At 36.8% G+C, this 27,934-nt stretch overlaps 1 protein-coding gene and 1 pseudogene across 1 annotated transcript in view; both read right to left on the minus strand.

The window, feature by feature from the left end:
- The window catches only part of LOC149796874 (uncharacterized), a 36,573-nt gene extending 9,456 nt beyond the window's left edge, over nucleotides 1-27,117 (minus strand). Inside the window, exons 1-6 of the mRNA XM_089960294.1 lie at nucleotides 26,864-27,117; nucleotides 14,909-15,256; nucleotides 10,471-10,687; nucleotides 8,470-8,765; nucleotides 7,376-7,516; nucleotides 6,735-6,944 (exon numbers count right to left, since the gene is read on the minus strand). Coding sequence (XP_089816420.1) covers nucleotides 6,735-6,944; nucleotides 7,376-7,516; nucleotides 8,470-8,765; nucleotides 10,471-10,687; nucleotides 14,909-15,256 — 1,212 coding nt within the window. The 5' untranslated portion in view covers nucleotides 26,864-27,117. The remainder of the gene's footprint in view (nucleotides 1-6,734; nucleotides 6,945-7,375; nucleotides 7,517-8,469; nucleotides 8,766-10,470; nucleotides 10,688-14,908; nucleotides 15,257-26,863) is intronic.
- On the minus strand, nucleotides 990-4,064 carry LOC149796875 (uncharacterized; annotated as a pseudogene).
- Nucleotides 27,118-27,934: the final 817 nt, after the last annotated feature.

Below are 27,934 nucleotides of genomic sequence, written 5' to 3' on the forward strand. Positions count from 1 at the left end.
AGCCAGCAAGAGCAACGTTGTCAGCCTGTCTTTCTTTCTAAATGTAACATAACTGTGTATGTATCTAAAGCAGTAGGGACAAGAGAGAGAGAGAGAGAGAGAGAGAGAGAGAGAGAGAAATGAAATGGATAAGTAGACTGGTGCATACAGACAAAATGCATACATTTTCGCAGCACAGGTTTTCCTAGATATTGATCGGAAAATGTATGAGAACGTATATTAATTTAATTTAATAAGAAATAAATGTTCACACTTACGACAACAAAGAACTGGTGTCAATTTATTTTTATGTTTTCTTCTTCCCCTCTATTTTTTCAGTCCTCTATTTCTTTTCCAAAGCTGTTTTCTTCCTCTCCTCCTTCTCTGCTGCTTTATTTGGCTTCAAAATTTCAGCATTTCTCTCTTCTTTCATAATTTCATCGAGTTTCAAAAGTCTGTGCCATGTTAATGGTGTCGACTTAATTTTTTCCCCGCTCAATCGGCATAATTCTGCAAATATTTTCCAGATCATTGTTCCATCTGGAACTCGAATCATAACCTTCTTGTAGGATTTATCCACTCTCAGTATCGGCTGTTTAAGAATTACAACTGGCCAGGGACGTCAGAACGGAGGCAGCTTCCAATTCCACTGCTACAGTGCTTGCTCCAAATGGGCTGTGCTTTTCTATAAAATGTACGATGTTAGGATACGTTGAATGAAGATAAACAATGGGCCACTTAGTATAATGCTCGGGTTGGATACTGACTCAAATAAATCTGATTGCACGTTTATGAAAACGATTGGTTCTAAATGGTAGATTTCTGTAAAAGCAGACGGTGTGATAGTACTGACAGTATTGACTTGAATAGAAACCGGGCCTGCGATGTGCTGAAAGAGATTGATTGACTCTCTTCCTCGGGCTGTTGGTTAAGGATACAGACAGAGATAGAGAAGTTGTCAGACACAGATGAAGAGGAAGCTATTCACAAACGTAAATTCAGAACTCGCTTCAAGCGTGATTGTATGTTTTGTTGAAAGGACCAAACACTATTCAATCAAGATGTTTGAAAAAATGTGAAGTATGTGGTGGTAAATATAGAATGCGAATGCTTTCCTCTTTGGCCTCTTGTATGAGACCCAAGACGTTATGAGATGAATGACTATCGACAATGAACAACTAAGCCCTATCTGGCTCACAGTGTTTCCGAAATAATCCCTGGAAGCACTCAAACTCCAGTATGGCACACATCCCTGCTTTTTTGTATAGGTCCGACTTGTACTCAGTGGGGCTTCAAGACAGTTGAAGGCACACAGCGACTTTGGGTTTATCCTTTTACAAGGGCATATCACATCCTGCATAATTAACACAGGTAAGAATAACAACATTTCCTCTACCATCTGATGTACGTACCGAATACATTTCTTTTCCCCCTCTTAGTACATACTGGTACTGGCTTGTGCTTCATTTGTTTAACAGTCTCGTCACAGTTCTAAAGAGCGTGCGCTTTATCGTGAAAGTTGAGCGTGGAAACTATTCTGCCCAACTCTTCGAAGAATTTCTGCGCCACCATTTTATTCATCATTCTCGCGCGAAAGATGTTAAGTTTGGCAGGCTTTCTTAACATCAACTCAGGGTGTCTTGATTTAACTCCCCTCCACCTATCGTCCCGAGGATACGTGTTTTGAAGAGGGTCTTCATTCGTTATGATTTGAACAGATGAGCAGTTTTCAAAATAATTTGGCGTCTGGTAAAGCCTAACCCTTTCGTGGAGGCATCAATGACTTTGTGGACGATAGATTTGTTCATTGTGGCCGGAATTGCCACAAGGCATCCTGGCGTTGAAGCGGGTGCATAACGTCCTTGTACATGGTCAATAATGGTTTTCTTTGGAACGCCAAATTGTTGACTTGCAGTCCGTTAACTCATGACGCCGTTTGAAACCGCATCTATATACTTTTCTAGGGATTTTGTCTTCGTATGTTATACTTTTTTCTTTTCTTTTTGTTTAATTTCAGAGGACTCCGCAAGAAACTGCATCAGATAAATGCAAAACATATGGTTTGAGAGAGAAAGAACTAAAAAAAAAAAAGCAACCAGACTTTTATTTCCAAAGCTTCAAAATTAAACTATTTCAAGAAAGATCCCACGCAGCAATTCTTCAATTTCATCTACATCTTTTTTGGCACATTTGAATCCAATGTAGCATCTCTGACGAGGACTAGTCCTTTTTTCCCAGGAGTCTACGGCATTTATCGCTTTTAAATACATACATCATGGTACAAGATTGTGAAAGAAAAGCTTTTTAAGCATATTCTCTCTGACGGTAAGCGGCCCCTCTTCTACATTCTTTATCTTGGTCGATACACAATATTTTAATCAAATGGATTGGCTTCTTCATTTTTCAAATGATAACTTATGTTATCGTTACATATTTAAAAGCTTTTAATTTAATTTTCATATTTTAAAAATTTTCAGTAGGTAAGTAGGCGGATAGATAGATAGATGAATAGATCGTTATCAAGATAATTGTGGAGATAGTTAGCTTTTTCTTTTATTGTTTTGAAATTTAAATCTTTATTTTCCTATTTATTTAGTTTTGTTTACATCTTTATTCCTTGGTTTATTTTGTTTAACTGAATCCCGTAGACACCAATCATAAGTCTACATTGTCATTTTGCTTCTGCTCTTGGTCAGACGTACCCTCTTACGTAAAATGACCTTGGGTAAATCCAACCACTAAATAGAACATTGAAAAATATTGTTATCTGTCACAAAACCGTTGCAGTCTTTCCTGTTTAGTGAGAGAAAGCATTATTTTAAAGCCATGATAACATAAGCATGATATTATTGAAAGCTATACAAACCTAGGTTGAATGACGCCTAACTAAGGTGCTGAATAATACATTTCGTAAATGACCCTTCTGAACACGCGCGGAAGAGCGATTACGTCATTTTGTCTTGCGATGTCCTCGTCGACAAGAAGCATCTTTACTAATTTGCATACGCATATGCAGCCCCCAACACTGTCTCACCCCCCACCCCCCAATAAACAAGCAACCCCTCCCCAAACAAACAAAAACCAACCAACCAAACGAACAGAAAAAGTAATTTGCTAATCGTTATAGTAAACAGTAGAAAGTACATCTGCAGTCGGAATCACCGTACTGGTAGGAGTATGTGTTGCAAATGCCCGATCTTTTTTATGTTTTTAAACCGTCTCCCCCCCCCCCAAGAAACATGTGCGCATTTCCTATTGCACTGGTTTTAAAATTAGGGTAGGTAGATATTTTTTTTTTTTTTTTTAAACATTATATTAAAATGATTAGTGTACTAAGCGCCCCAAGTGCTGGGCAAAACTGGCTCAGTTAGCCACACAAATCAAATTCGGGAATTTATTTAATGTTTTTTTGGGGGGGGGTTTCCCTGGGAGAAAAAGTGATAGGGTTAGAAAAGAAAGACAGGGACGGTCGGCCAACCGGAAACACACATTTGTTTTTGTTTTTTGCCTTACTGTTGAAAATACATAAAAAATTTCTGTCTATTTTTGACTTGATTAATTTTTCAAGTACGAATATGGTACTCTCTCTCTCTCTCTCTCTCTCTCCGGATGCGGAAGGTCGTGGGTTCGATCCCCGGCCGAGTCATAACAAAGACTTACAAAAATGGTACTAACAGCTGCCTCGCTTGGCGTTCAGCATTAAGAAGTTAGTGTTAGGACTGGTTGGCCTGGTGTCAGGATAATGTGACTGGGTGGGACATCATGCTACATGTCTGCGGCATGATGCCTCAGTGCTAGACATCACTAAAAACTGTTACACTGCAGACATCGTAGCGATATGAGTGAAAAATTGTTAAAGCTACGTTAAAAATGCAAATCACACACACACACTCACTCACTCACTCTCTCTCTCTGACACATCCAAATATCCATGCTAAGCTACATTACTTAAATGTACTTTAAGTTTTAATTATTTTTAACTTCGAAAAGAATCGCTCTGCATTCTGAGAGAGAAAAAGAATTTAAAAATATAATAAAGTACATTCCTTGACTGGGAATATAAAATGTGGCCTCATAACCGGCATTCTAAAACACGCCACTATGAAAATCTTAATGTTCCCGCCTAAAATTGCTGCACTATTACAATTTTAAGACAGACTCGTCCTGAGACAACCTATGAACCCAATTTTGATATAACTTGAAATTACAAGCCTAAAAATTTTCTCCTATTTGATACATGATTTATTTATTAACTGTCTTTATTTACTTTCTCACTCTCCCTCTCTCTCTCTCCCTCTCTCTCTCTCTCTCTCTCACACACACACACATACACACATGTCGTAAGTCAGAATGATCAAGCACTTCCTACACATGAGTAAATATTACTACTACTACTACGACTAATAATAATAATAATAATTACTCTTTCCTTCTCTCTGTGTTTCACACATGTGCATGTGTTAGTTTTCAGCAACGAGAAACCAACAATTAACTTCAGTACATTACATTTTGACAAAACACTTCGTGCCCAGATTAAAAGTATAAATTTCCACCTGTAACAAGTATGTTGACCTTGGGGGGTAAAAAATATCGGTCAGTGCTAGTGCATTCATCCAATTGTAACTTAGTATTGAATTTGACGAATGAAACTTTTGTACGCCGGAAAAATTGTAAAAATAATTTGGAGTGAAGACAAACTCATATTTTCCCTCCTTAAATGACAATAAAAAGAACCAGTAGGAAGACGAGAATAGACGATGTTTAAAATAGGAAGGGAGAAACATTATAGAAGGGAATATAAATGTTTACTTTTGTATAAAAGTGGTTATAAGGAATGGGATTAGGGTTGTTTTATTGATATGCGATTTATATTGACTGGTAATATGTGGATTAAGGTTTTCTCTCTAGGATTGAAGTGGAGATTGTGAAAGTTTTGTTTAAAAAATCAGAACGTTAGAGTATGTATATTATGGGGGGGGGGGAAGTAAGGGGTCTTATAGATGGGGCAGTATGTGTTATAATTAATTTATAAGAGTGATCATAGAGTGTTATGGTGGTTAGGGACGTTAGTTTTCATTAGGATGGATTGATACTGGTTGTTGGATAGTAACTAATTGAATGGTGGATAGTAAATCACTGGTTGGTGGTTAGTAAATGAATAGGTGTTGATAGTAGGTAATTTGGTTGGCAGATAGTAGATAATTTATAGGTTAAAAGTAGATAAGCGGGCGCTGGATAGTTGTTCTGGATGGTAAACTTGCTTTTGATAGTATTTAGTATGGTGAATAGTAGATGGCGGATGCTGGATGGTAGATAATCAGGTGACAGATAGTAGATCACTGGATGTTAGTACCAGGTAACTGGGTGATGTATAGTAGATAACTGGTTGGTGGATAGTAGATAATTCGGTGTTAGTAGATAACTGGTTGACGGATAGTAGATAACAGAGTGTTGACAGTAGATAATTTGTTGGTGAAAAGTAGATAACTGGGTGCTGACAGTAGATACGTTAGTTTTGATAGTAGATAATTGGTTAGTGGATAGAATATAACTGGGTGCTGGATCTTAGACAACTGTTTGGGTGGTAAGGGGCGGGGGAAGAAGTTGGTTTTGTAATGAAACAAAACAAAATAGGGCATTTCATTTAATTTAGATTGCAGACAAACTCTCATTTTCACGGTTCACAAACTCCAACCCATTACATTTTCCTCTAAAGTAAAGTGGACCAACATATTCCAGGTAGGCAGACGCCGCATGTGAAATGTATTTTTACATACGGTATTTCATTTCGAGTGCAGACTGTCACCTCATGCTACATTGTTAGAAACATGCATTTCAAAGTGACGATCTCATGTTAATTTCCTGCTTGTCCCCATACAATGTCATTCCTTTGTCCCTGTACACTTTCGACCATAACTCTGTCTATGTTAATATCCCATTTGTCCCTATAAATTTTCAACCCTATTCATCTGTATTTCCGTTGAGTGCAGAACGTCACTTCAATCTTGACTGTTGCAATTTAGCTATGAGCCTAGATGGATTATATGTGAAATTCCCCTTATGCCCCAAATCTGTTGACCCAATTTAACACAGGGTACCCTTTATGCCCCCGAGTGTCATGCTCCACCAGTATGACCCATTCAAGAAGCGTAGCATTGGAAAGTATTTTATATGGCTTCTCTGGCGACAAAATTATAGGCCAGATCAGGAAAATTATAATTTAGGACCAAGTAGGCATCATAAGAAGTCCTTCAGTAAAAACTTGCTGCTACGATAATTCATTCAGGAGAGTAGTGATGAAATTTTTAAGTTGGCTACAACAGTGGCTGAATTGTGTCCAAGGACACCATATTATTTTAGGAGTAATTAGGCACAATAAGAAATCTTTAGCAAAATCCCATTTCGATATGACCATCCAAGAAAAACAAGCAGCACTGACAACATTTTCTAGACGACCACTATAGCAAACATATTAGAACACCATTTTCCTTGAGAACCAACTGGACATCTTAAAGACGTCTTTTAGTGAAAAACGAATGTTGAAGATATGACCATCTGTAAAGAAAGAGTGTCAATAATAAAATGTTCAAGATGGACACACACACACACACACACACACACACTCACACACACACAGTTAGTTAGAGGGAGAGAGTGGTATTGGGGTGGGATGTGATGGGGATGTACACCACTATAACTTTTAGTTTCATATAGCCCATGTATATTCTACATATTTTATTGATTTTTATTCTTACATTGGTCGTGCTCATTTTGAAGATTTGTGACTCTTCCACTCCAGGCCATCCTTTCTGTAGCTTCGCAAGAGTATCCTTCCAAACCTTCTCTTCTTCCCCACTCTTCACCACCAAATCCCATTTATTGCACACAAAAATGGCGCATTTTGGATCAAAGACGGATTTTCCATCACTGTCCAGCCGCTTTAACTCCATCAGTATTTTAAGAAGCTTAAAAATGTATGAAAGGTGACAAAATTAGGAATTTAGGTTAATATCTATGGGCGTTAATATAATTAAGCATAATTACTGTATGCATATAATCGTATGTATGTATGTATGTGTATATGTATGTATGTATGTATGTATGTATCAAATGTAATAGTTTTATTTATCCATTAAAGGTCCCATTAAGGACGACAAATCGATGGGAGGAAATTCTTTAACGAAATTAAATAAATTATGAATATTGATGAATTAAAAGAAATGAAAATAAGAAAATAAATACTTTTTTTTAAATAGATGTCCTAATCGTTTCTCTTAGGTGTGCAGGTTGTAGATCGTTGTTGGAAGTTTGAAAGATAATATATGTTAAGAAGATAGCAATTTTGTAACTTTGTTTATATTCAGTTACTGAAATTGTAGATCAAAAATTGTTTCACCCTGTCTTCTTGGATGCCACCAGCATTATCACTGCTAATGATATAGATGAAAGCAACAGCATTTGGAAGATACCGCAACAGTCTGTCTGTCATCTCCTTGCTCTCACCGATACCGGGGGTGTCCACTATTATTAGTGGGTCCTATTGGATTAAAAATAATCGTAGCAAGACATTACTCATAACATTTGTACAGGACACACAGTATGTATCATCCATGTCTAAATTATACGGTTTTAATTTACTACGTTAGTACCAAAATGGACGAGTGGTCTAAAACGTCCTATGCGTTTTTCCCCATGCCTAAATCAACAAAAGCCCCTCAAATGGACTGACGCTCTACCGGCTGAAAAGAATGTCCTTCAGTCCAAGATAATACCGTTTCAGTTGTAGTTTGTATTCGTTTTATTGACATCAGTAGTGATAACAAGATTTTCAACATGTCCACAATGGCAGACACGTCGAATGTCAGTAATGATCAACATGAAGTAAACTCCATATCAATTTTGTTTCCGGTTCAGAAGGAATAGCAAAAGAAAGAGCTTCAAAATGGCTGGTATGGCGGTCATTTTGGACATTAAATCGGCAAAATTTTCTTTTTGGACCAATTTAACATTTCAAGATGGCCACTGTGTAGGCCATACTGGATTTCAAATCAGTACAAGTTTCATTTAGAATCAACTAGACAGTATAGCAAGTCTTTACTTGAAAACCTCACGTCGATTCTATCATCTATTCACGAGGAGTAGCGATGAAAAGATTTTCCAGACGGCATCTGGACGGCCATATTATTGTCCGTTGACCAATATTTACATTTAGGAGCAATCGGACCTGGGATAAATGGTTGTGTAAAGTGTGTTGGTAGTTTTGAAGGAGTAGCAATAATAATCTTCTGCTAACTGTCTGACAAAGAAGGGACGACAGACAACAAGCCATCCCGTAAGAGAAGATCGCCTGATCTGTGACCAATAGAGCTAAAAAAAATCTAGTTCTCAGATGTACCAGAAATACAATAAGGTCCCATAGATTTACGTGGCTACACTTCTTTTCTTCAAAGTCTCCCAACATTACATATCTTTGCAACTGTTACTCAATACCTGAATGATAGGAATGGGCCAAAATATGTCTACATGAGAGTGCTTTCCCTTTGACCCTTCTCTGCTGCTGACGAATGGTGCCAGTCTTGTTTGCAGGTCCTCACATGTAGCAGCACCATCTAGCATCTCCGGTTCCGAGACCTGTTGTCCGTTTTCATAGTAGATAAATTTCTTTTCTTGGCTATTGTGCAAACGACATATTGTAGATGTGGCACACAAGAGAGAATGTGGTAGAAGTTCTGAATCTGGACCCAGTAGCAAATTTAGAAAGCTGCTCTTTCCAGCACTTGTTTCGCCTTGGAATTAAAAACAAACAAAAAAATACAAATTAAAAAAAAATGTTTTTAAAAAGACGAAAAAGAATAGTGAACTTTCGTCCAGCTGTAACAGAGATGGTTTCATTTTCAACACTTAAAAAGTCTAATCGCGGTTTCAGCTCTTTAGTTCAATGTATGTTACAACATTGTTGTACACACAAACAAAACTGCATCACGTAAAAGAAGGACTTTTCATTCTACTGTCGTTTGCAATTATATGCTCTAAAAATCAATGGAAGTGATTTATCTGTTCTTAAATGTAATTATTAAATTTTCGGGTTTGGACTTATCTGCAGTGAATGTGGTCTCTAACCGAGAATCTTTCTTGCTAATTTCTTGAGGTCTTTTCTGTCCCCAAGTGAGCACGTGTCGGGTCCAATAATAATCATACGATGCTTACTAGGAATGTGGCCACCGGAAAAAAGTGCATAATATGTACTCACAATAGTGCATCACCTGACGTAATGTGAACTGTACCATTCTCTATTCTAGGAAGTTTGCTCATCATAGTCCAACGGTCTTGATGATTGATATTTGAACAGTAAAATCGTGAGCTCGGATTCAGTACGGTAGTAGTAGTAGTAGTAGTAGTAGTGTGTATGTGTGTGTGTTGTTAAGTATATCTACATTTTCTGTAACTTCTGGTATAAGATTTTATTTAATTTTGGTATTTTTTATTCATGGTCGTAAACTGTATAGAATATTTATTGTTATAAACTGTGTACGTAAATTGGCTCTGTTGAAAATACAAATCAGGTAGTATCTATACATAGATGTTTACCTACGTATTGACAGTTAGTAATAACAATCGTAATAATAAGATTTAAAATGGCGCCTAAGTCATAGTTTCTCAGTGACGGATGGGATATGGAAATTTCGAGAATTATTATTGTTGTTTCCTCATTGGATGCGTGAGGACATGTGAATTTAATACATCGTGACTTAGTACGTTGTAAATCAATAGCGTATATGTTGTCATATGGAGTCCATTTTGAAATACAGCACAATTTACGGTGTATATAAGGAAAAAGTTAAGCATTCAGTTTCATTCCGATTTCTGTGTTCCTTATGTAAGTCTGCAGACGTATTTTATGTTGTACTTAGATATTTTTCTAGAGGAAAAAAAAAACAACATTTGTTTGGACTGTTCAGTGGTGATAGAAAGTGCTCATTAATTGGACAAAAATATTATTCTGGAACTGTTATAAAGTATTCAAAAGAATTCTGGACATCGCCATCTTGACAACGTCACGGTTCTTGGAGGACCAGTACATTTCCAGTATTGAAATTATATGGGACTTTCCATTCATGTAGGATTTTTAAAGACATTTACAAGGACAAATTTGGATTCACTTCATTATGCTGTAAGTTCTTCCCACCTATTTCATTTATCACTTTAATAATGAAATTGTTTGTTGCGTTTTACAAAACTTGTTGGTTTTGCTTCTTTTCTGTTAAGTTTGTGACCATAGAGTCGTAACAGTGTGTGTGTGTGTGTGTGTGTGTGTGTGTGTTTCTAAGTTTGTTTGATAAGTTCCATCATCCATTGAGGGAAGCACTTAAGGGTCATACGCCAACAAAGATTACAATGATACTAGTGCTGTTGTTTCTTGTCTAATTGTAGCATATCTAGCATGGTCAACAAACTATCTACGAAAGTGAATACGATACAATGTTAAGGCACCTGCGACTACGATGGGGCATTTCTCATTCACCAGGTCTCTGGAGCGTGACGCCAGAGTCTCCTTGTAGTTGAAATACGCTCGTGCTAGTGCCTCCCCTATGGCACTTTCCAGGATCTTTTCTGATTCCAAGAACTTCATTAAAGAGCGGTAAATAGTCACGAGTTCCTTCGTCATCAGTGTGTTCTTCCCCAACATCTCTTTAATCAGGGCTTGGCTCTTGAACAAAATAGCTTACAATCAAATATTGATATTAAACAATAAAAAAGGCAAAGTAGTCCTGACATTGCTTACTTTAGTCAACTTAGGATAAGCGATATAACTGCCGTAGCCTAGTGCGCCTGCAGATCAAGGTCCATGTTCTTTGTTCTACTGATTACTCCTAACAAACTTCAAAGACCCAGCGCAGTATGCGACGTCAGATCTGGGTCTGTGCAGTTTGCAGTTGGATTCGTCTTATAATCGAGTATATACGGTAATTTGAATTTCTATCAACATTGCGATTACTTACACAATGTTCTCGTGGGTCAGTGGTTCTTCTCGGGGTTTTCCATGGTTCTTTCTCCACCAGTTATGCTGGCCGCCATGTATAGCCTATCTTGTGCTGAAAAATGTCGTTAAATCCTACAACAACAACAACAACAACAACAACTTACACAATGAAGATCATCTCCTCGTTGTGATTCTCCGCAAGGATGGGAACGGTTTGTTTCGTTGAGCTTCCAATAGTAAATCGTGTCATAAGAAGCTTCAGTAACTTTGGTAATAAGTAATTTATGGGAAGATTTAAATAATGGTAAAAAGTGTTGAAGTACATTGCAAGGGTATATGGCGCCCTAAGCGAACCTTCCTTCCCCCCCCCCCCCGTGCATCACCTATTATATACTGTTCATTAGTATTCATACAAGTTCGGTTTGATAATTTATTAATTTCATTATTTAGTCAACATATTTAAATTTATGGATAATAAATGAATAACTAGACAGTGTACTACGATATGCTTACCCCCCCCCCCTTGCATTTGTCTATTGGGTTAAACCGGACCTGAACACAATACAATAGGTTCACATGGACAGGCCATCTAAGCACGAATAAAAAAAGGACTATAAAGCTCGCCTCTGCGAATCTTCTGGTAGTTTCCAGCGTCCACTGTAAACATTATCATGGAAAGAAAATTTATACAAAAGTGATTTTAGCAAAGAAATGTTGGAATCTGTAACAGGCATGAAAGATATAAAATCAATATAAAAGTGCTTTCTTCTCCACCATATCAACGGGGAAGTCATACGATCAGTTTATAAAAATTAGTGATTAATTTTAATTCTTCCTTTATTTAAATCGTTGTTGTTAAAATCGGTTTTACTAGCTTGTATAATTGTCCCACTAGAGAAACTAGATTTTGCTGTTGTGAAAGTCACAAGTTTTGAGTAATCTTGGAGTGACAACCAGTATGACTACTAATTTAACATAATTCACGCCTCACTTAATACCTTTTGGTAGTCACTGTAGACAATGCCGCAAGTGAAATACAACACAAGTTGTACTTTATAATGAATTCTAACTGTTGGTAGCATGCTGATTACATTATGGTAATTGACAGTAGGTAAATATATTTAATTAATTCCCCATAAAACGTACAGGAGAGCAGGTGCTCAGTGTAACTATTACACCCTAGTTATTTCCAATGCTCCTGGTAAGTAACATCATCATTGCACCAACATGTTTAAGGGTCCTGTTCCTAAATGCTGCTCAGAAAGGACATTCTGTATAGGCTAGGACGTATATAACATAGAAAAATCTGTGGTCATGAACTAAATACAAAGACGTATGCTTCTGTTAGTAAATCATAAAATGTAAAATACAGTGACCTTCTTTGCTTATAAGTGGGTAGTACTAGCAGAGATGTCCAAGTTTCAAATTTTATGATTAGAATATATAACAGCAACTAATAAATAAAGTTCAACAAAATTCAATAAGGTCATCTAAATATAGGTAAGAAAAGCACCTTATTTAAATATGGGGGATGTACTTACCAAGACGCATCCCCGTACAAAGTTTAATGATTCTGTTTAGGATAGCATATAACATGCCAAATATTCGCGTGGTCTTGAGCTACTCAAACAACCATAAGCAAAACCAGTAACATGTGAAATGTAGGTCACAATCACCATATTATGTTGTAAAAAAGTGGTACTAACTGAGAAGCATATACCCAACTAGATTAATGATTCTAACACGAACACAGCATGTATAATAAACTTAAATTACAACATTTAACCAAAGTCAGTGAAGCGGTAAATATAGATCCCAGTGACCTACTTATGAGTGTGCAATATTGACCAAGATGCATCCCATCATTAAGTTCCATCATTTCAGGTACAAGAGTATATATACAGGGTGTAACAAATCTGAGCAAAGAACAAAGTTTGACCACGAATGTGCAAATGATGCACAATAATACGGAGATTCTCATGAAGTTTCGATAATACGGGGTTGTCAGAGAGTTTCAATAATACGGGGATTGTCATAAAGTTTTGATAATCGGGTATTATCAGAAAGTTTCATTAATACGGGGATTGTCATAAAGTTTCGATAATATGGGCATTGTCAGAAAGTTTCATTAATACGGGGATTGTCATACAGTTTGGATAATACGGGGATTGTCAGAAAGTTTCTATAATGTGGAGATTGTCAGAATGTTTTGATAATAATAATAATAATAATAATAATGAGGACTTTGTATAGCGCCTAATCTTTAGAAGTTCTAAGCACTTTACAACATTAGACAACACCTATAAGATACAAAAACATATAATGATATGATTACAAAAACAAACACCATGAAATTAGAAAACATTAAAAAAAACATGCTGAGAAAATTTAAGGTAGGAAACAGTATTAGGTTTTTTAAGTTTGTTCTTTCAGGAGCGTAAGTATCTTCCTGGTGTGTACACATGGGTGAGGTCGGATAGGTATGTTGGACTAGAGTCCGACAGTGAAACATAGCACAGAGAACAAATTTTGTGTTTGATTCTGGATCGAATGGATAGTCAGTGTAGGGTACAGAGCAGCGGGGAGGTGTGCTCTGATCGTGGTACTCTAAGTATGATCCGAGCAGCTGTATTTTGAACTTTTTGAAGTTTCTGGAGTAGATATTGAGATGAGCCAGACAGAATTGAGTTACAATAGTCCAGTCTTGAAAGTGCTAATGAACACACAAGTGTTTTAGTGGCATCAACTGAAAGATATTTGCGAACGGAGCTGATGCGTATCAGCTCAAGATATGCAGCCTTACATATGTTCATGACATGTCGGTGCAATGTGAGAGCACTGTCCAGAGTAACACCTAGGTTTCGTACTGATTGTGTGAATTTAATGTTGGTGTTGCTGATATTTATTTTTTGAGGTAAAGGATGTGAATGAGAAAGTCTTTGTGTTGTGATCAGAATGGCCTCAGTTTCATCATCATTCATCTGCAGCTTGTTACATGTCATCCATGATTTCACATCAGAAATGCAACTCTCTACACATTGGATGGTAGCATCAACTTCAGTTGGGTGGCTAGATTTGTATATTTGGGTGTCATCAGCGTACAATTGGTGAGACACTGGATGATGATCTATGACACTTGAGAGCGAATGAGTGTACAGAATGAAGAGAACAGTTCCAACAACAGACCCCTGTGGAACATCACAACATGGATCAACTGGGCTGGAGTGTATTCCATTTGCATATACAATTTGTGTCCTGTTGACCAAGTAGGACTTGAACCACAGTAAGGCTATATCATGAATGCCAAATACATGCTGGAGACGGTGAAGTAATATATCATGGTCTATTGTGTCAAATGCTGCACACAAATCAAGGAGGGTGAGGACTGTAATCTTTCCGCTATCCAACGCAGAGAGAATGTCACTAACTACTTTTAGAAGAGTATTTTCAGTACTGTGGCAAGGGCGATATGCAGATTGTACATTGCTAAATATAGGAATTGGCAGAAAGTTTCGAAAATAACGGGATTGTCATAAAGAGTCAATAATACGGCGATTGTCATAAAGCTTTGATAATATGGCATTGTCAGAGAGTTTCAATAATACGGGGATTGTAATATTTTATACGGAATAAATGGATAGTCTTTAGTTTGGCAAAGTATACATCGTTTTGATATGTTGACTGTAAACTTCTGTCATTTAACATATTGTGCAGAGCCATGAACAAGTTGTGACCTGAACTGTATGTTTGAAGACCGTCGTACTTTAAATTTCAAATGCGTAAAACAGTTAGAAAATTTATTATTATAACCCAGATCGGACTGGAATAGGAATATGTCCATATTTTTGGACTGATAATACAGCCTTATACTTTGAAAACACTTACATATTTGCATACCTGTATAATGGGCATCAATAAAAGTAATACTTAATCATATTTTCAACTTACATCTACAATCGTTGCTTCTTCGTTAACCGTTCCAGGTTCGTTTGATTGAACCTCATGGAGATACTTTCTGATAAGCATTCGAATTTCCTCCAAATTCTCACAGAAACTGTAGTCAGTGCCCATGCTGTCCAGATACTCCATGGCTGTGTCCAAATCCCAGCTGTCCACTTCCTCCAGAGTTGGGTATGTGGCACTCGGATCCTGCCCACTCACATCCGTCTTCATAGACACAACATTCATGGTCTTATAATTTCCCACCTCTATTGTATCGATATTATCTGCTGCCTGACTAATGCCTTCGTATTTCTCGGACTGGATATTGTTTCCTCTGTCCTGTTTCCAAGCCATCTAGGAAATAATTGTTTTACTCTAATGTTACTATCCAATGTACAACTCGAAAATATTTCATTTAATATTAGCGTGAAGCTCTCAGTATGCATGTAGGTAAAGAAGAAAGGATGACGGAAAAGATAAATAAAGGAAAGAAGGATGTATATTACTGACTGATTTTATTTCCTCTTCAACAAAAAATATAAGGTTAATTAAATCCCGGAAAATACAAGATCGGGAAATATAGCAAAAGATCGAGTGAGAAAATGAAAGAGAAATACTGTGTCAATTAACGCATTTACAAGATAAAGACCCTAATTCACCAATGAGGCGCAATTAGACGTATAAAAATGGAAGGAAAAAAATTACATAGAAACAAAAACCTTATTCGCCTATTTTACAGAGAAATATCTGAAATTTAAACTGTAAAAATTTCAACAACACCAATTGACCCATAATTTGTGTATGCTTACTCACAAATATGGTCTCAAAACCTTAATTCTCAAGCAAAATACATACGTTACAAGAGATCTTCTCGTATTTGAAAGTATTTTTTAAGATTTACAAATGAAATTATACCGGGAAAATGGTTGAAAAGTGTATAATTATGTATTTTGCGATAATTTAACATAAATTTAATTCAAAACATTGCGTTTTGCTTTTATGAGTCATGAAAAAATACATATAAGTGTGCGTGAAGTAAAATGCATCTTTACCAAAATTTATCGCATCTTAAATTTCATTTAAATTTATAATAATGAATATTCAAAACATTAAAAACATTTTAAGTTGTCAAATTAATACCATAAGTTTCCGATTCAAAATATTATCACGAAAGTTTTAAAATGTGTATGCTTTTAAAGTCACTCCAAAAATATAACGTATGTATCAGATACACACGACAAGAGACTGGTCATTACATTTATAATTGTTTTCACTCAGTTTTCTTGGTTCCCTTTTGGTCATGAAAATATGGCATGAAATTATTACAAATATGTTTGATTAACCCTATTAAACACGTACATTCGTCATTTTAGTATTTTTCTCCTGTATGTGACAGTTGAACATCATTATTATTCACATGATCATTGATCTGATATTATCATTATGACTTATTTTATATTTTATAGGAAGATAAAATGATTAAAAGTTTTATGCCTAAGTCAATTCACGAAATTTTTAAAATAAAACAAATTAACTAATGTATTTTATAAAATGTTTTTGTAACATAGAATGGTAGTGTATGTGTCGTAGTATAAAACACTGAAGTTCAAACAACTATTTTGACGCTTTTATTTCAGACAAACTGCATTGCATACTCTTCTTGGGGTCAGACATAAATGTTTAACATCTGCAACGGCTCTTTTACTTGGTGTTAATTCCTTAGTGCTGTCAACAGTCTGAGTTTTTAACTTAGTCGCTTAATTTTCTTATTTTGTGTCTTTATCTTACGTCTCAGGTTTGAAACATCAGATTTCAGAATACCTATATTTTTGTGGAAATGCGCATGATCCCTACGCCTGATCATCTGCAAACATTTTCCTTTGTTACTTTTAGTAATAAATGATATCTTTACTATCAGGTGATCATTCTGCTGTTCATTTCTTGTTACAATATCAATGTCATATCCACTGATCTGTTCACTTATGCTTTCATTGGATTCTTCTCTTTCTTTTTTCTCAGCCGTTAAAGTCTGTTTCTTAATTTATTTTTCATGTTTGTCTCCTTCTCTTTCTTCTTACTTGTGACGATGGCACATAATATTGACTTTTTGGAGGAACACCGGACCTTTATCCGTCTGGCGTTCTCTGTAGGCCTTTTGGGCCTTTTGTATTTCCTTTGTTGTTTAGGCCATTCTAATATAAACAAGTGTTATGTCCATTTGATTCAATTTATATTTGCTTTAACTGAATTGTCTGTAAGTTTAAACAAAAAAGTATTACATGTTAAAGGAATATAATTTTGCTTACTGAATTTGGCATTTTTAAGAAATTAGTTTGATCTGAGTGCATTGTCGTAAACACCTAAAGCTGACCTAGTTCCTGACCTTAATTCAGAAACCAGTGATTCAGTTAAACACATTTCTATTTTTATCTTATTCTTGGAGTAAAATGATTGGTGTTTGTCAAGGTCGTACTGGGAATACGAGACATTAGATGTAAACAGCCTCTATTAAGAAATTCTGGTTTTACTGGAATTGCGCAGTAGCCATGATTAATACCGATGTTTATAGAGAATGTAGTCAGTTTGGGCTTGAAAACACTTGATGTCAATGTGTTCGTTTTGTTGTGACCAGTTTGGAGTTACATTTTAATTTTTATTCAAACTATTTGGATTCTAAAAGATCAACTCGTTTTCCTGGAAATATTTTAGTGCTAATACAGAATTCTATGACAAAGACATTTCTTTGAATTTTATTCAAAATTCAAAACACCGGAATATTATTGTCTGTGGAATAACAAAGAACTGTAGACATAACAGCACACTATACTGATTTTCGTTGGGACTTGAACTCAGATTTCTTTAGAACATTATATTATTAGGACTTCTAATTTTTAATTCTTGGATTATTCTTGGAATATTATTGGATTTGATTCTTAAAACCCTAAGTTCCATTTTTTTCTTTTTACCTTGTTTTTTCCCCCCAAGGAAAAAAATTATTTGTTAAATTTTACAAAGCTTGTTGTCTTCACTTTTTTCTAGTTACTGTTTTAGAACCTAAACACGTAACATAAGACAAGAACGAGTCAGTACAAACCTACAGGCCCCCCGGTTTCACCGGTCGGGGTCTAATAACGTAAGTATCGATAATAAGTTACGAAATTATCATGTTAAGTATTGAGTATTGCTGAAATTAATTCATTTTTTAAATAAATATTTACACGCATCGTTTGTTTCTAATTTACCCTTGCATTTAATTTTTTTTCCTAGTTTGTTTATAATTTACCTTCGCACGAAAGATTTGTTCATTTGTATGCCAGTCCTTCAAGGATTAGTTACCAAATATACTCATGCCATTCATAGTCACTTTTAAACTATTAAAAAATGTATCCAATATTAATTGTGTTTTAAGAATAACTGTATAGTAGAGCTAAACTGAAGATCTAAATTGTACTCATATTTTACACTGATAATCATTGTTGTTCTGGATTAAGTCTTAATACATACGTTACGCTCTGTAACTTATGTATCAGTACTTTATACACAGTGATTACATCGCTTGTAAACAAAGAGGTCACTGTATTTTATTGTATGATATCTTCTCCTTTTTTACTGATTCCTGTCCAATAAAAACGTAAGTGTCAATCAAAAGTTTTAATTGGGTGGGCTTTAGTACATAGAGTATAACAATTTTCCTGGCTTGTCCACGTTGTAATTGGTGTTTTTTAAAAAATTGAGAATTGAAAGATAATGGCATGACACCTTTCAGCATGCAAAGTTGACCGGCTATCATCACGTGTTCCGTTGTTGAACATCACAACATATGGCATGGGTTATTTTTTAAATAATAAAACGTACAATTGAATTTTGAGCGCCTTTTAAACTCCCCAAACCCGTCGTTTTACACAAGAAAATGTCGTGCGTAAATAAGGGTTACGTATGTATCATGAACTTAGCGACCTACATTCTGAAGCCTCGTAAATGAATGTTCAGGGTATAATTATTCAAAATTTGCTTTTAGATTTCTCAAAGATTATACACGATTGATTCAGAGACTTTTTAATTCAATCTTCAGTTTTATTTTTCATCTTTATCTGACAGAATTGACTCCTAAATACACCGGCAGCAGTAACGTAGGTATTGATATACACCGGCGGCAGTAACGTAAGTATTGATATACACCGGCGACAGTAACGTAGGTATTGATATACACCGGCGGCAGTAACGTAGGTATTGATATACACCGGCGACAGTAACGTAGGTATTGATATACACCGGCGACAGTAACGTAGGTATTGATATACACCATTTAGGTTGCGATATTTTCAGATCCAAGCTTTATTTATTGTTTACATTGATTTTTTGGGGAATGATAGACCTATATTGATATAGCAAAAAGGTATGCATTAAGGAGAGAACGTATATAATGAGTTAACCTGTCAGTGACATTGATTCGTGCCTCATTAGTGAATTTAGGTCTAAAACGTACTAATACATGTACATACCACAATACAATTATATTTAATAAATATTGAAAGTAAATATCGTTTAGCTTAATATTGACCTATTCTTCCTTAAACATTTACCCAACGCTGCTAATGTCACAGCTAGTGTCAGTACATCAGGTATTTATTGTCACATGATTAACAATAATTTTGGAATAGGAGAGACAAGGATCGCTATGTGCCTTTTGGAATATGTTTGAATTCTGCATTGATTATGACCAGTGGGTGACTGATATGTTAATGCAATTATTCGTAGCTATCCCGACAAAATAGAAAGAAAAAAACAAATGGGACATATACACAACTGGTAACAATCTGTGCCTTTCTTACTACCTGACAACTATATGCATTTATGTGTGCATGTATGTGTCTGTCTCTCCATTGTATAAGTGAATATAATGAATATTTAATTTATATTGTGTCCTTGACCATTGTCCATCATTGAGGATACAGTTAAGCGTATACCTGATTTTGGTCTTGGTTGTAAATTATAAATACGTTGGTACTAATATCTGAGGTCAAGGTCAAGCCTTATTTATAAAACTTAGAATGTTCAAGAAGCGAACTTTTGACACACATCCTGGTCATTTTATTGTATCTTTGGTTTTCATATAAAGTTGTGGCCAACAAAATGATTCATTGATACTTTAAATTCAGTGTGCAGAATTAGTTTAGTTGTGTGTAGATAATTTTAAAAAAATTGAGATGAATCATCATCTAAATCATTCATTGGAATTACTGAAGTGCTTATTAACTGGATTAACAATATTTTGGGATTATTGTGAATGTAGTCAAAGACATTCTGAATTAAATCATAGTAATAATCGAAACAAAATGGTTAACGTTATCTTTATGGGCTTATTACAGGTATCAAGGGCACCTCGCAATCGGTTTTTGCTGCATTTTAATTTTAGTTGCAAATTTTGGTTTTCTTAAACTATCCTTTCAAGACTTGTTGCGTGTATTTTCTACGTGGTCTGATGTGAATAATGCTATCCATTTCATCTTGATTTCAGCAATAATTATTTCTGTTTTGCTTATGCAAATAAAAACAACTCTGGTGGGAAAAACGGTGAATGTGAAAGGAAAACGACTGATATTTCAAAACAAATTTCTTGAATATGCTGTGAAAATCGGTTTTTTGCCGTGTAAAGAGGAAGGGTGTGTGAACTTTTTCCAGTTATTAGTGCGCAAGCTCTTTAAGTCTGATAGTTTATATCGTCTGGTTACAAATAGACTATACATGGTTGCCATTAATATTCTCCACCAGTCAAGTAATATCTTTGATTGTCGAGGTGTTGTTGGAAATTTTTATTGGGGACATGCAACCCAGATCTCTCTACCGTTAAAGCACAGACTACATTCCGCTTTCACATTTCTTAAAGCAATGGCAATCAGGGTACAATATAACCCTCCAAGGAACGTATGGAACTGGGTTGTTTGAAGTTTACCTCGTGTTGACGGCACAGCTGGAAAAAGCTGTACCAGATCTATAGCACGTTCACGACGAAAAAATGAGTTAACAGGCAGCATTAAAGTACAGAACTATATCCAGTACGCTAATACTGCTATACTATTCATAGCTGAGATCGACCAGCTGGTTGCCCAAAGCTAACGTCACCGTACTAAAGCACATAGAAGAATACATGCTTGATGAGTACGGATGGGTATCTGTCCGCTGTCAAGTGCTAACCTCGGTGTGTCGCAGTTTCGTCAGCGTAGTGGCATGTCTGATTTCACTGGTATTAACCTTCCTCTCAAGGAGAAAGGCATTGACAAGTTTGAGGCCGCAACAAAACTATCATAGTTAATATCGTAGTTAATATCTTCGTCTGGTAAAAGGCTTTTACCAGCTAGGTGTCACTGAAGGAAGCATCATTGATAAACTGCGGAACACATCGACCTGTTGCATACAAATAAAAGTGCGTCTGCTGCCGGAGCCTAAGCAAATTAAGGCGGGTTGACCGATTAGAAGCCCATACGAAAAACTGCTTCATTATAGGCAAAAGCCAATAGTGTATGTCTTTAGTTTATTATCAGGAGCCGGCAAAAGCTGGTAGTATAGGTAAAAAAGGAGACATTAAGTGTCACAGCAAGGAATTCAGCGATTGGCGCGTATGTTTCTCAAAGGGGTGTATCCTTATTAAGACATGGACTGTTTGGAGAGCTTCAAAGAAACACAGCTTTCACCGATAGAGCCTTCCTGCAGCCAACTCATGCCGCTATATCTAAAAAAAAGTCTTTGAGAGTGATGAAGACACAATACCGATAGGATATGGTAAACTACCACGATCTCTGCCTCAAAAAACCGATGTGCCTCGTCTGGTTGACCTATTCGAGTCATTCCGTACTACCTTGCTATATAACTACTGCTCAACTCGGTCCTTTACTACACCGCACCCAGAAATAAATGGGACGTCCTCATAAAGATCACAGTTACCAAATTTAAGTTACTGACAGACATCAAAATGCACTTATTCATTATGAAGACCATCTGTAGCAGCATTTCGATTGTGCGCCAGTAACAACAAAAAGCGAGGAACTCAGTGTTCCCAGACAATGACGGAAGAAGAAAGTCAACAAGCTGTATATCCTAGCTCGATACAACAATCATTTACAACTGGGCCATGATGCACGCCCTACCAGCTGGCATATCTAAGTGGTTCGACTCTCCCTCACTCGAACAAATATCAGCAGATGCACTTAATGGTTTCTGCCGCGTAGTTGACATCGAGTATCCTGAGGAACTTCATGACATACATTGCGACTATTCACTGGCTTCTGATAGCATGAGCGTTCCAGAGGCTTGGTTCAACAATTGTCAGCGTGCTTTAGTGAGAACACTTGGCGGTAAATTGATTAAAAGTATGAAACGTGTTGCCAGCCAGCGGAAAAGAAGTCATATGTGGTTAATTTCCGAAATCTCCAGCTTTTCATCAGGCTGGTGACGTGCTTAACCAAGGTCCACCGCATGACAGATTTTGACCAAAATCTCGTACAGCAGAATACAGATCTGCGAACGTCGGCGAAGTCAGACTTAGAGATAACGGTTCTGTATTTGAAAGGCTATACAAAATCTAAAAAGGAGATTATGGTAGATTCTGTAAGGCCCGAGGGTCAGGATGACAATTTGCGCCACATCGTTGCCGACCCAGCGTTCCATTAAAGGAAAATCGTTGAAGGCAACCTTATTGATGTACCTTCCAAAAAGACTAGACCAAAGATCAACAGGCACTTGTTGGCTTGAGCAAGCATCTGATATATGATTTGTACTACAGTGATAATGCGCACTGCTGTGTTCAGACGCCGACAATCTGCTGCTAAGCAATGGGACCAGATATAGCCGAAGATGCCTGCATCTACGACACTAGCATTTATCCTGAAAAGTATGCAATTTCAGTACTGCAAATAAAATGTATGTAGGCAAGTTTAAGGTGAATGCAAGGGGTAGCTCGTAGCAGAGTTTACTTGCCTCAGTCAGAAGATGAACTCCATACTGAAAGCTGACAACACAGAGGAATATAGAGCCAAGTTCATTTGAAGTACAGATGTAAGGAAAGACTCGAGTGCCTTCAAGAAAAGAAAAGAGTTTGGGCATACTATTAAAACCATCCTCAGTGGTTGGGTGTACCACACAAATAAGGTTAAAAATATGGCTTGCTACATAAGCATGCATACGGCCACCTCCGTACAACACTACAACAACATGCCTGGGCGTAGTACTTTAATGAACTCTTCAGTCTGGGCATGGATAAGAATGCCCACAATTGGTATATACGTGCTTTGAGACACAATATGTAGTTCCTCGCGAACGAAGCCTCTACGTCGTTATGTTCTGCTCGAAGGAGGGTATATAGGCAACTGATCTGGTTTGTGACATCAGCCAACCAAGGTGAATGCCTTTAGCATAGAGTCAATGGCTCGCATTCAAGGTATGTGGCATATATACATGCCTTTTCATTTTACAGGGTGTTTATGGCAGGAGTAAATCTTCGCAACCAACTGGTTGCGTCATAAACATTGCAGTCGTTTGTTGTGTGCTTGTCTCAGACCTCTCAGACGGTTTCTTCTGTGAATCATGTTTGTGAAGGGGCAAATTTCTGGCGATCTATGAAGTACACATTAACTTGGGCCAGAGAGCAATTAATTGGATTTATGGGTACAGGTACATATCAAATAGCCCTACTGCCATGATCGGTAATGTCTTTTCGAGGGGAGAAATTTATTCTTAATTAAGCATTCGTTTATTTAGCCAAACGAAGACTGGTGGAGACAAAAGCTAACATCGATTCCATAGTGTAAATGTCAGAAATGAAAAATTCCAGGACACTGTTACTCAAACTACAAGGTCAAGTTGACCTCGGGAAAAAGGCGGCAGATATATTTGATTCTGATTGGTTACGCTAAATTAAGGGCGCGTCTTTCACACGAAACTCTTTGGGCATTAAATATTGTCCTCATCGAAATTCACATCAGTCTAAGCTTTTCTGCAAGCGGAAACAAGTGTAAGAATAAGTCGTGAGTAAATATGAGAGAAATCCTCTCGTAAAACTGTTGTCCAAGAGGACTGATGTCGAGGAAAACAGAAGAACAAATTTGGCGGTAGAAGCGAGGAACGCTTGAATGCTCAAAGGTATTTGCGACAATTCCATGTAATTTGTTGATGCCCATATATAATGCTTTGCTGCATTTATTTACTTATATTTGCATGAATCTATTTGCTACCTTCGTATATCAATTTGCTTTATGAAGTATAACTGTGTTGAATTTATGCATAGGAAGTCGTACATTAATCTTCTTTAGATACGTTTGACGAATTGTTTGAATTTGTCGTCTTGTTTGCATAAGAACTGGGTGTAAAGAATTGCATGCATTACATTAGTTAATATGAGTTACGAGAATCCGTGTGTATTCACCGAATTTAGAAGATTTCCCGTATGGTTACGGTTGAGTGTGTACTGACTAAAATTAACGTTGTTAAGTCTTGAACATGATTTCATGCATGTATAGACTTGAATGTGTATATTCGCTGAACATGACGTAGTAATGCATAGAATGTATTTCATTCATTCACTTGTGTAAATTGAGGCTGGCTCGGAACCGTTATGCCCTGTGTGGTGTTAATGCGTGATGAATTAGCCATTAAACTAACTAGGGTCCTTATAGGACATGTGGGGCCGACTGATAGCCTTGGCATCTGTTTAGCACCGATAGTAAGATCTGATAACGAGAGGGGATAATGCAAACCCCTGTATCATAAACAACAGAAAATTTAGGTTGTCTCTATTTTTTTTAAAGGGAGAAAATAGCTCCTGTGACGTATTATCTCTGAGACGTATTCTGAGACGTATCCTGTGACGTATTATCTCTGATACGTATCCTATAACGTATTATCTCTGAGACGTATTCCGAGATGTATCCTGTGACGTATTATCTCTGAGGCATATTCTGAGACGTATCCTGAGACGTATAGTGATACGTATTATCCTGAGATCCAGGTATCTGTGAATATAAGTGTTACGCACAGAGTTGAGGCCCGAATAAGACAAGACAGAGGGAAGTCGAGAACAGCTACAGTGGAAGTGGAGTGAACAGGAGAAGCAGGTTATGCAAATTGTACAAGGCGCTGACTTCGATTGTTCACTCGATCATATGATGAACTAATTATATAAGTAAAACACATCGGCTACTTTATTTAAAAAGATTTGTGTTTTGTAATTCGGTGAAAGTTTTATTTCTAGAAGCAGAGTATATTCCTGATGTAATGAATTCTCACAGTTGTTTTATGTAATTGATTAAAATGTTGTTTACATGTACGGGGGCTCGTGTTGGTCTGTTCTATATATCTGCTCAGATCTCTGTCTATTCCACCTATAAGTTTCACCACTTATATTAATATTTACTAGAACCGTGCAATAACATCGAGGGCGGTCAACCTCTAGATAACGAGAACCTAATTAAGCGGACACCTTGAAAGAAGGTACAATCCGCCAACCCACACACCTCTTGCAAGAAGAGGGGACTTTGTCTAAGGTTTCTGAAAATTGGACCTTGGGTCACTTACAAGGTTATCTCCCCATTTAGGGTCGCCAAAACGGCTACCAGTTACTGAACCCACTCGGTGCTACATACGATTATCCTCTCACTCCCTGAAATTAATATCTTCTGGGGGAAGTGATGACAAACAGCCGCTCGACTAGAGTATGGTTAAACCGCTCCACAGTGCCACGCCTTACACGCATGTCATCCCTGGACAAAATATGTGACACAGCGCCCATGAACTCCCGGTCGGAGTCAACTTGCAGTATATTTGGGCCACTTTAGCATAACCCGCTTGTTGATAAATTCCAGAGCATCTGGGACTTTGGAAGACTCTTCTGTGACCAAGAGCTCAACCTCCTTGTAACGTCTGGCGATGTCAAACACGATCAGCGCTTACTCTGTGTGTGTGTGTGTGTGTCTGTGTGTCCAGCCTTGTCGTGCGTTAGAAAGGAGAGTCGGTCAGGTGCACCTCATTAATGGTTGAAACATTAAACTGCGTATGATATTCGACCCACGCCCTGGCAACAGCTTGCAAGATCTTTGCGGATCTAATTTCCTGACCGCTGCCGCGCTTTGCCAGTAATCTCACCAGAGCGCGATGATATGATTTATTATGTTGTACCTGGACTTTCTTGGCCAGAAAATGTCCTTCCCTCTTTGACAAAAAAATACTGTACTGAATTCTCTGCTATGTCTTAACCCTATGGAGATTTGTATCTTGTGTAGCAATCCGGTTTCGAATTAACTGTTATTCTCATCGTTATTAATTTATTTTGTATTTCCCCCCCCCCCCCATTTACCGTTTTCGAAATATATCTGAGCATATTTTCTGGATATGCCTTTTCTTAATATTTAATTTACATGTTTCTATTGTTTTGTTAAAATGTAACTGGTAAGTCAATCAATCAATCAAGAGCGATACATATATATATATATATATATCAACAGGTTCATCTACCAGTCAATCAATCAATCAAGAGCGATACATGTATCTGTCAACAGATTCATCTACCAGTCAATCAATCAATCAAGAGCGATACATGTATCTATCCATAGATTCATCTACCAGTCAATCAATCAGGCGGTCGATTCGATCGTAAGTATCAATCTTTACCATATCTAATCTATTTATTATTGTGTAATTACTCTGTTGCGTATTCATTATGTGATCTTTAGCATTAATAATTTATTTGCCTTTGCTTATTGATTCAAAATAAACGGAAACAAATATTTTCTGGTCACGACTGCTTGATATAAAATTCACATGTTCCTGTAATGTTGTTAATCAAGCCATCAAGGCCGACCATTCATATACCAATTAATCAATCAAGCCGTCGATCGATCACTAGTAAATTGGGCGGCTAATCAAGCAGTTATTACGAGAGAGAGAGAGAGAGAGAGAGAGAGAGAGACTGACCGAATGTTAATAGCGATGACACCAATGGACTTTTCATCACTTGACGTTTGCAACTATGAAAGGAAAAAGTAGGACTGCATCGCACAGGTTTCAAAGTCTCCTTGGATAAATAACTGTGGTTAAACTGATTTGTGTTGCGCAGGTTACCAAGTCTCATTGGAAAAGAAACTACGATTAAACTGAATTATACTGTGCAGTTTTCAAAGTCTCCTTGGATAAGTAACGACGGTTAAACCGAGGTCTACTGTGCAGGTTTCAAAGTCTCCTTCAAAAGTATAGGTAAATGTGGTTCAACCGAAGTCTGCTTTATCATTTACTTGTACTTCACTGATATTAGCTGGATTATAACAGAGGAAATTTGACCGATAAGCGCTGTACGTTTTAACTCCAACATGATCTCATATCATCATCAAGTATGCCAATTATCTATATTCGTGCCCTAAATGGATATATATATATATATATATATATATATATATATATATATATATATATATATATATATATATATATATATATATATATATAGTGAAAGTATTTATATTAGCCGGTTGGGAGTTATATAATAATTATAACGGTGCCCGTGGGTTTACATGTGGTGCCGATATTGATTCATAAAGGAAAATCAGTTGCTTAAAGCTATCCAATGGTTTAAGCAGCAGAGAGGGTGAACAGACCACTTAAAGGAATGGTCACCCTTGTGTTTAGACCAAAAAAAATAGTGACCCTTCATAGAGGTCAATACCACGTCTACGATTATTGTTTGTCCCAAACAGAATTGTAGACGAACCCTCTCTGCTGCTATCAATCTTGGGAATCATCATCTGAATCATGGGAATCTTTTGTTTTGTTCTTCAAGTAATATTCAAGTTCTGATAGTGGTTTTTCTATTTTTGGATTTATGTTCTTTCTTTTTCTGTAATAGTTCATCAAACTTCTGTATCGATCTCCACCGCAAATTTTGCAAATCTGATATAATCCTCTAACGCCGTTGTTACATCCAACACAACTTCGTGAACCAGCATGAGGATTTTTCTTTAAAATATAATTATGTTTTTTACAATATTCTCC

The sequence above is a fragment of the Sinohyriopsis cumingii genome, chromosome 6 (genome assembly GCF_028554795.1).
Source record: "Sinohyriopsis cumingii isolate HCF-2022 chromosome 6, ASM2855479v2, whole genome shotgun sequence".
NCBI classification, from domain to species: domain Eukaryota; kingdom Metazoa; phylum Mollusca; class Bivalvia; order Unionida; family Unionidae; genus Sinohyriopsis; species Sinohyriopsis cumingii.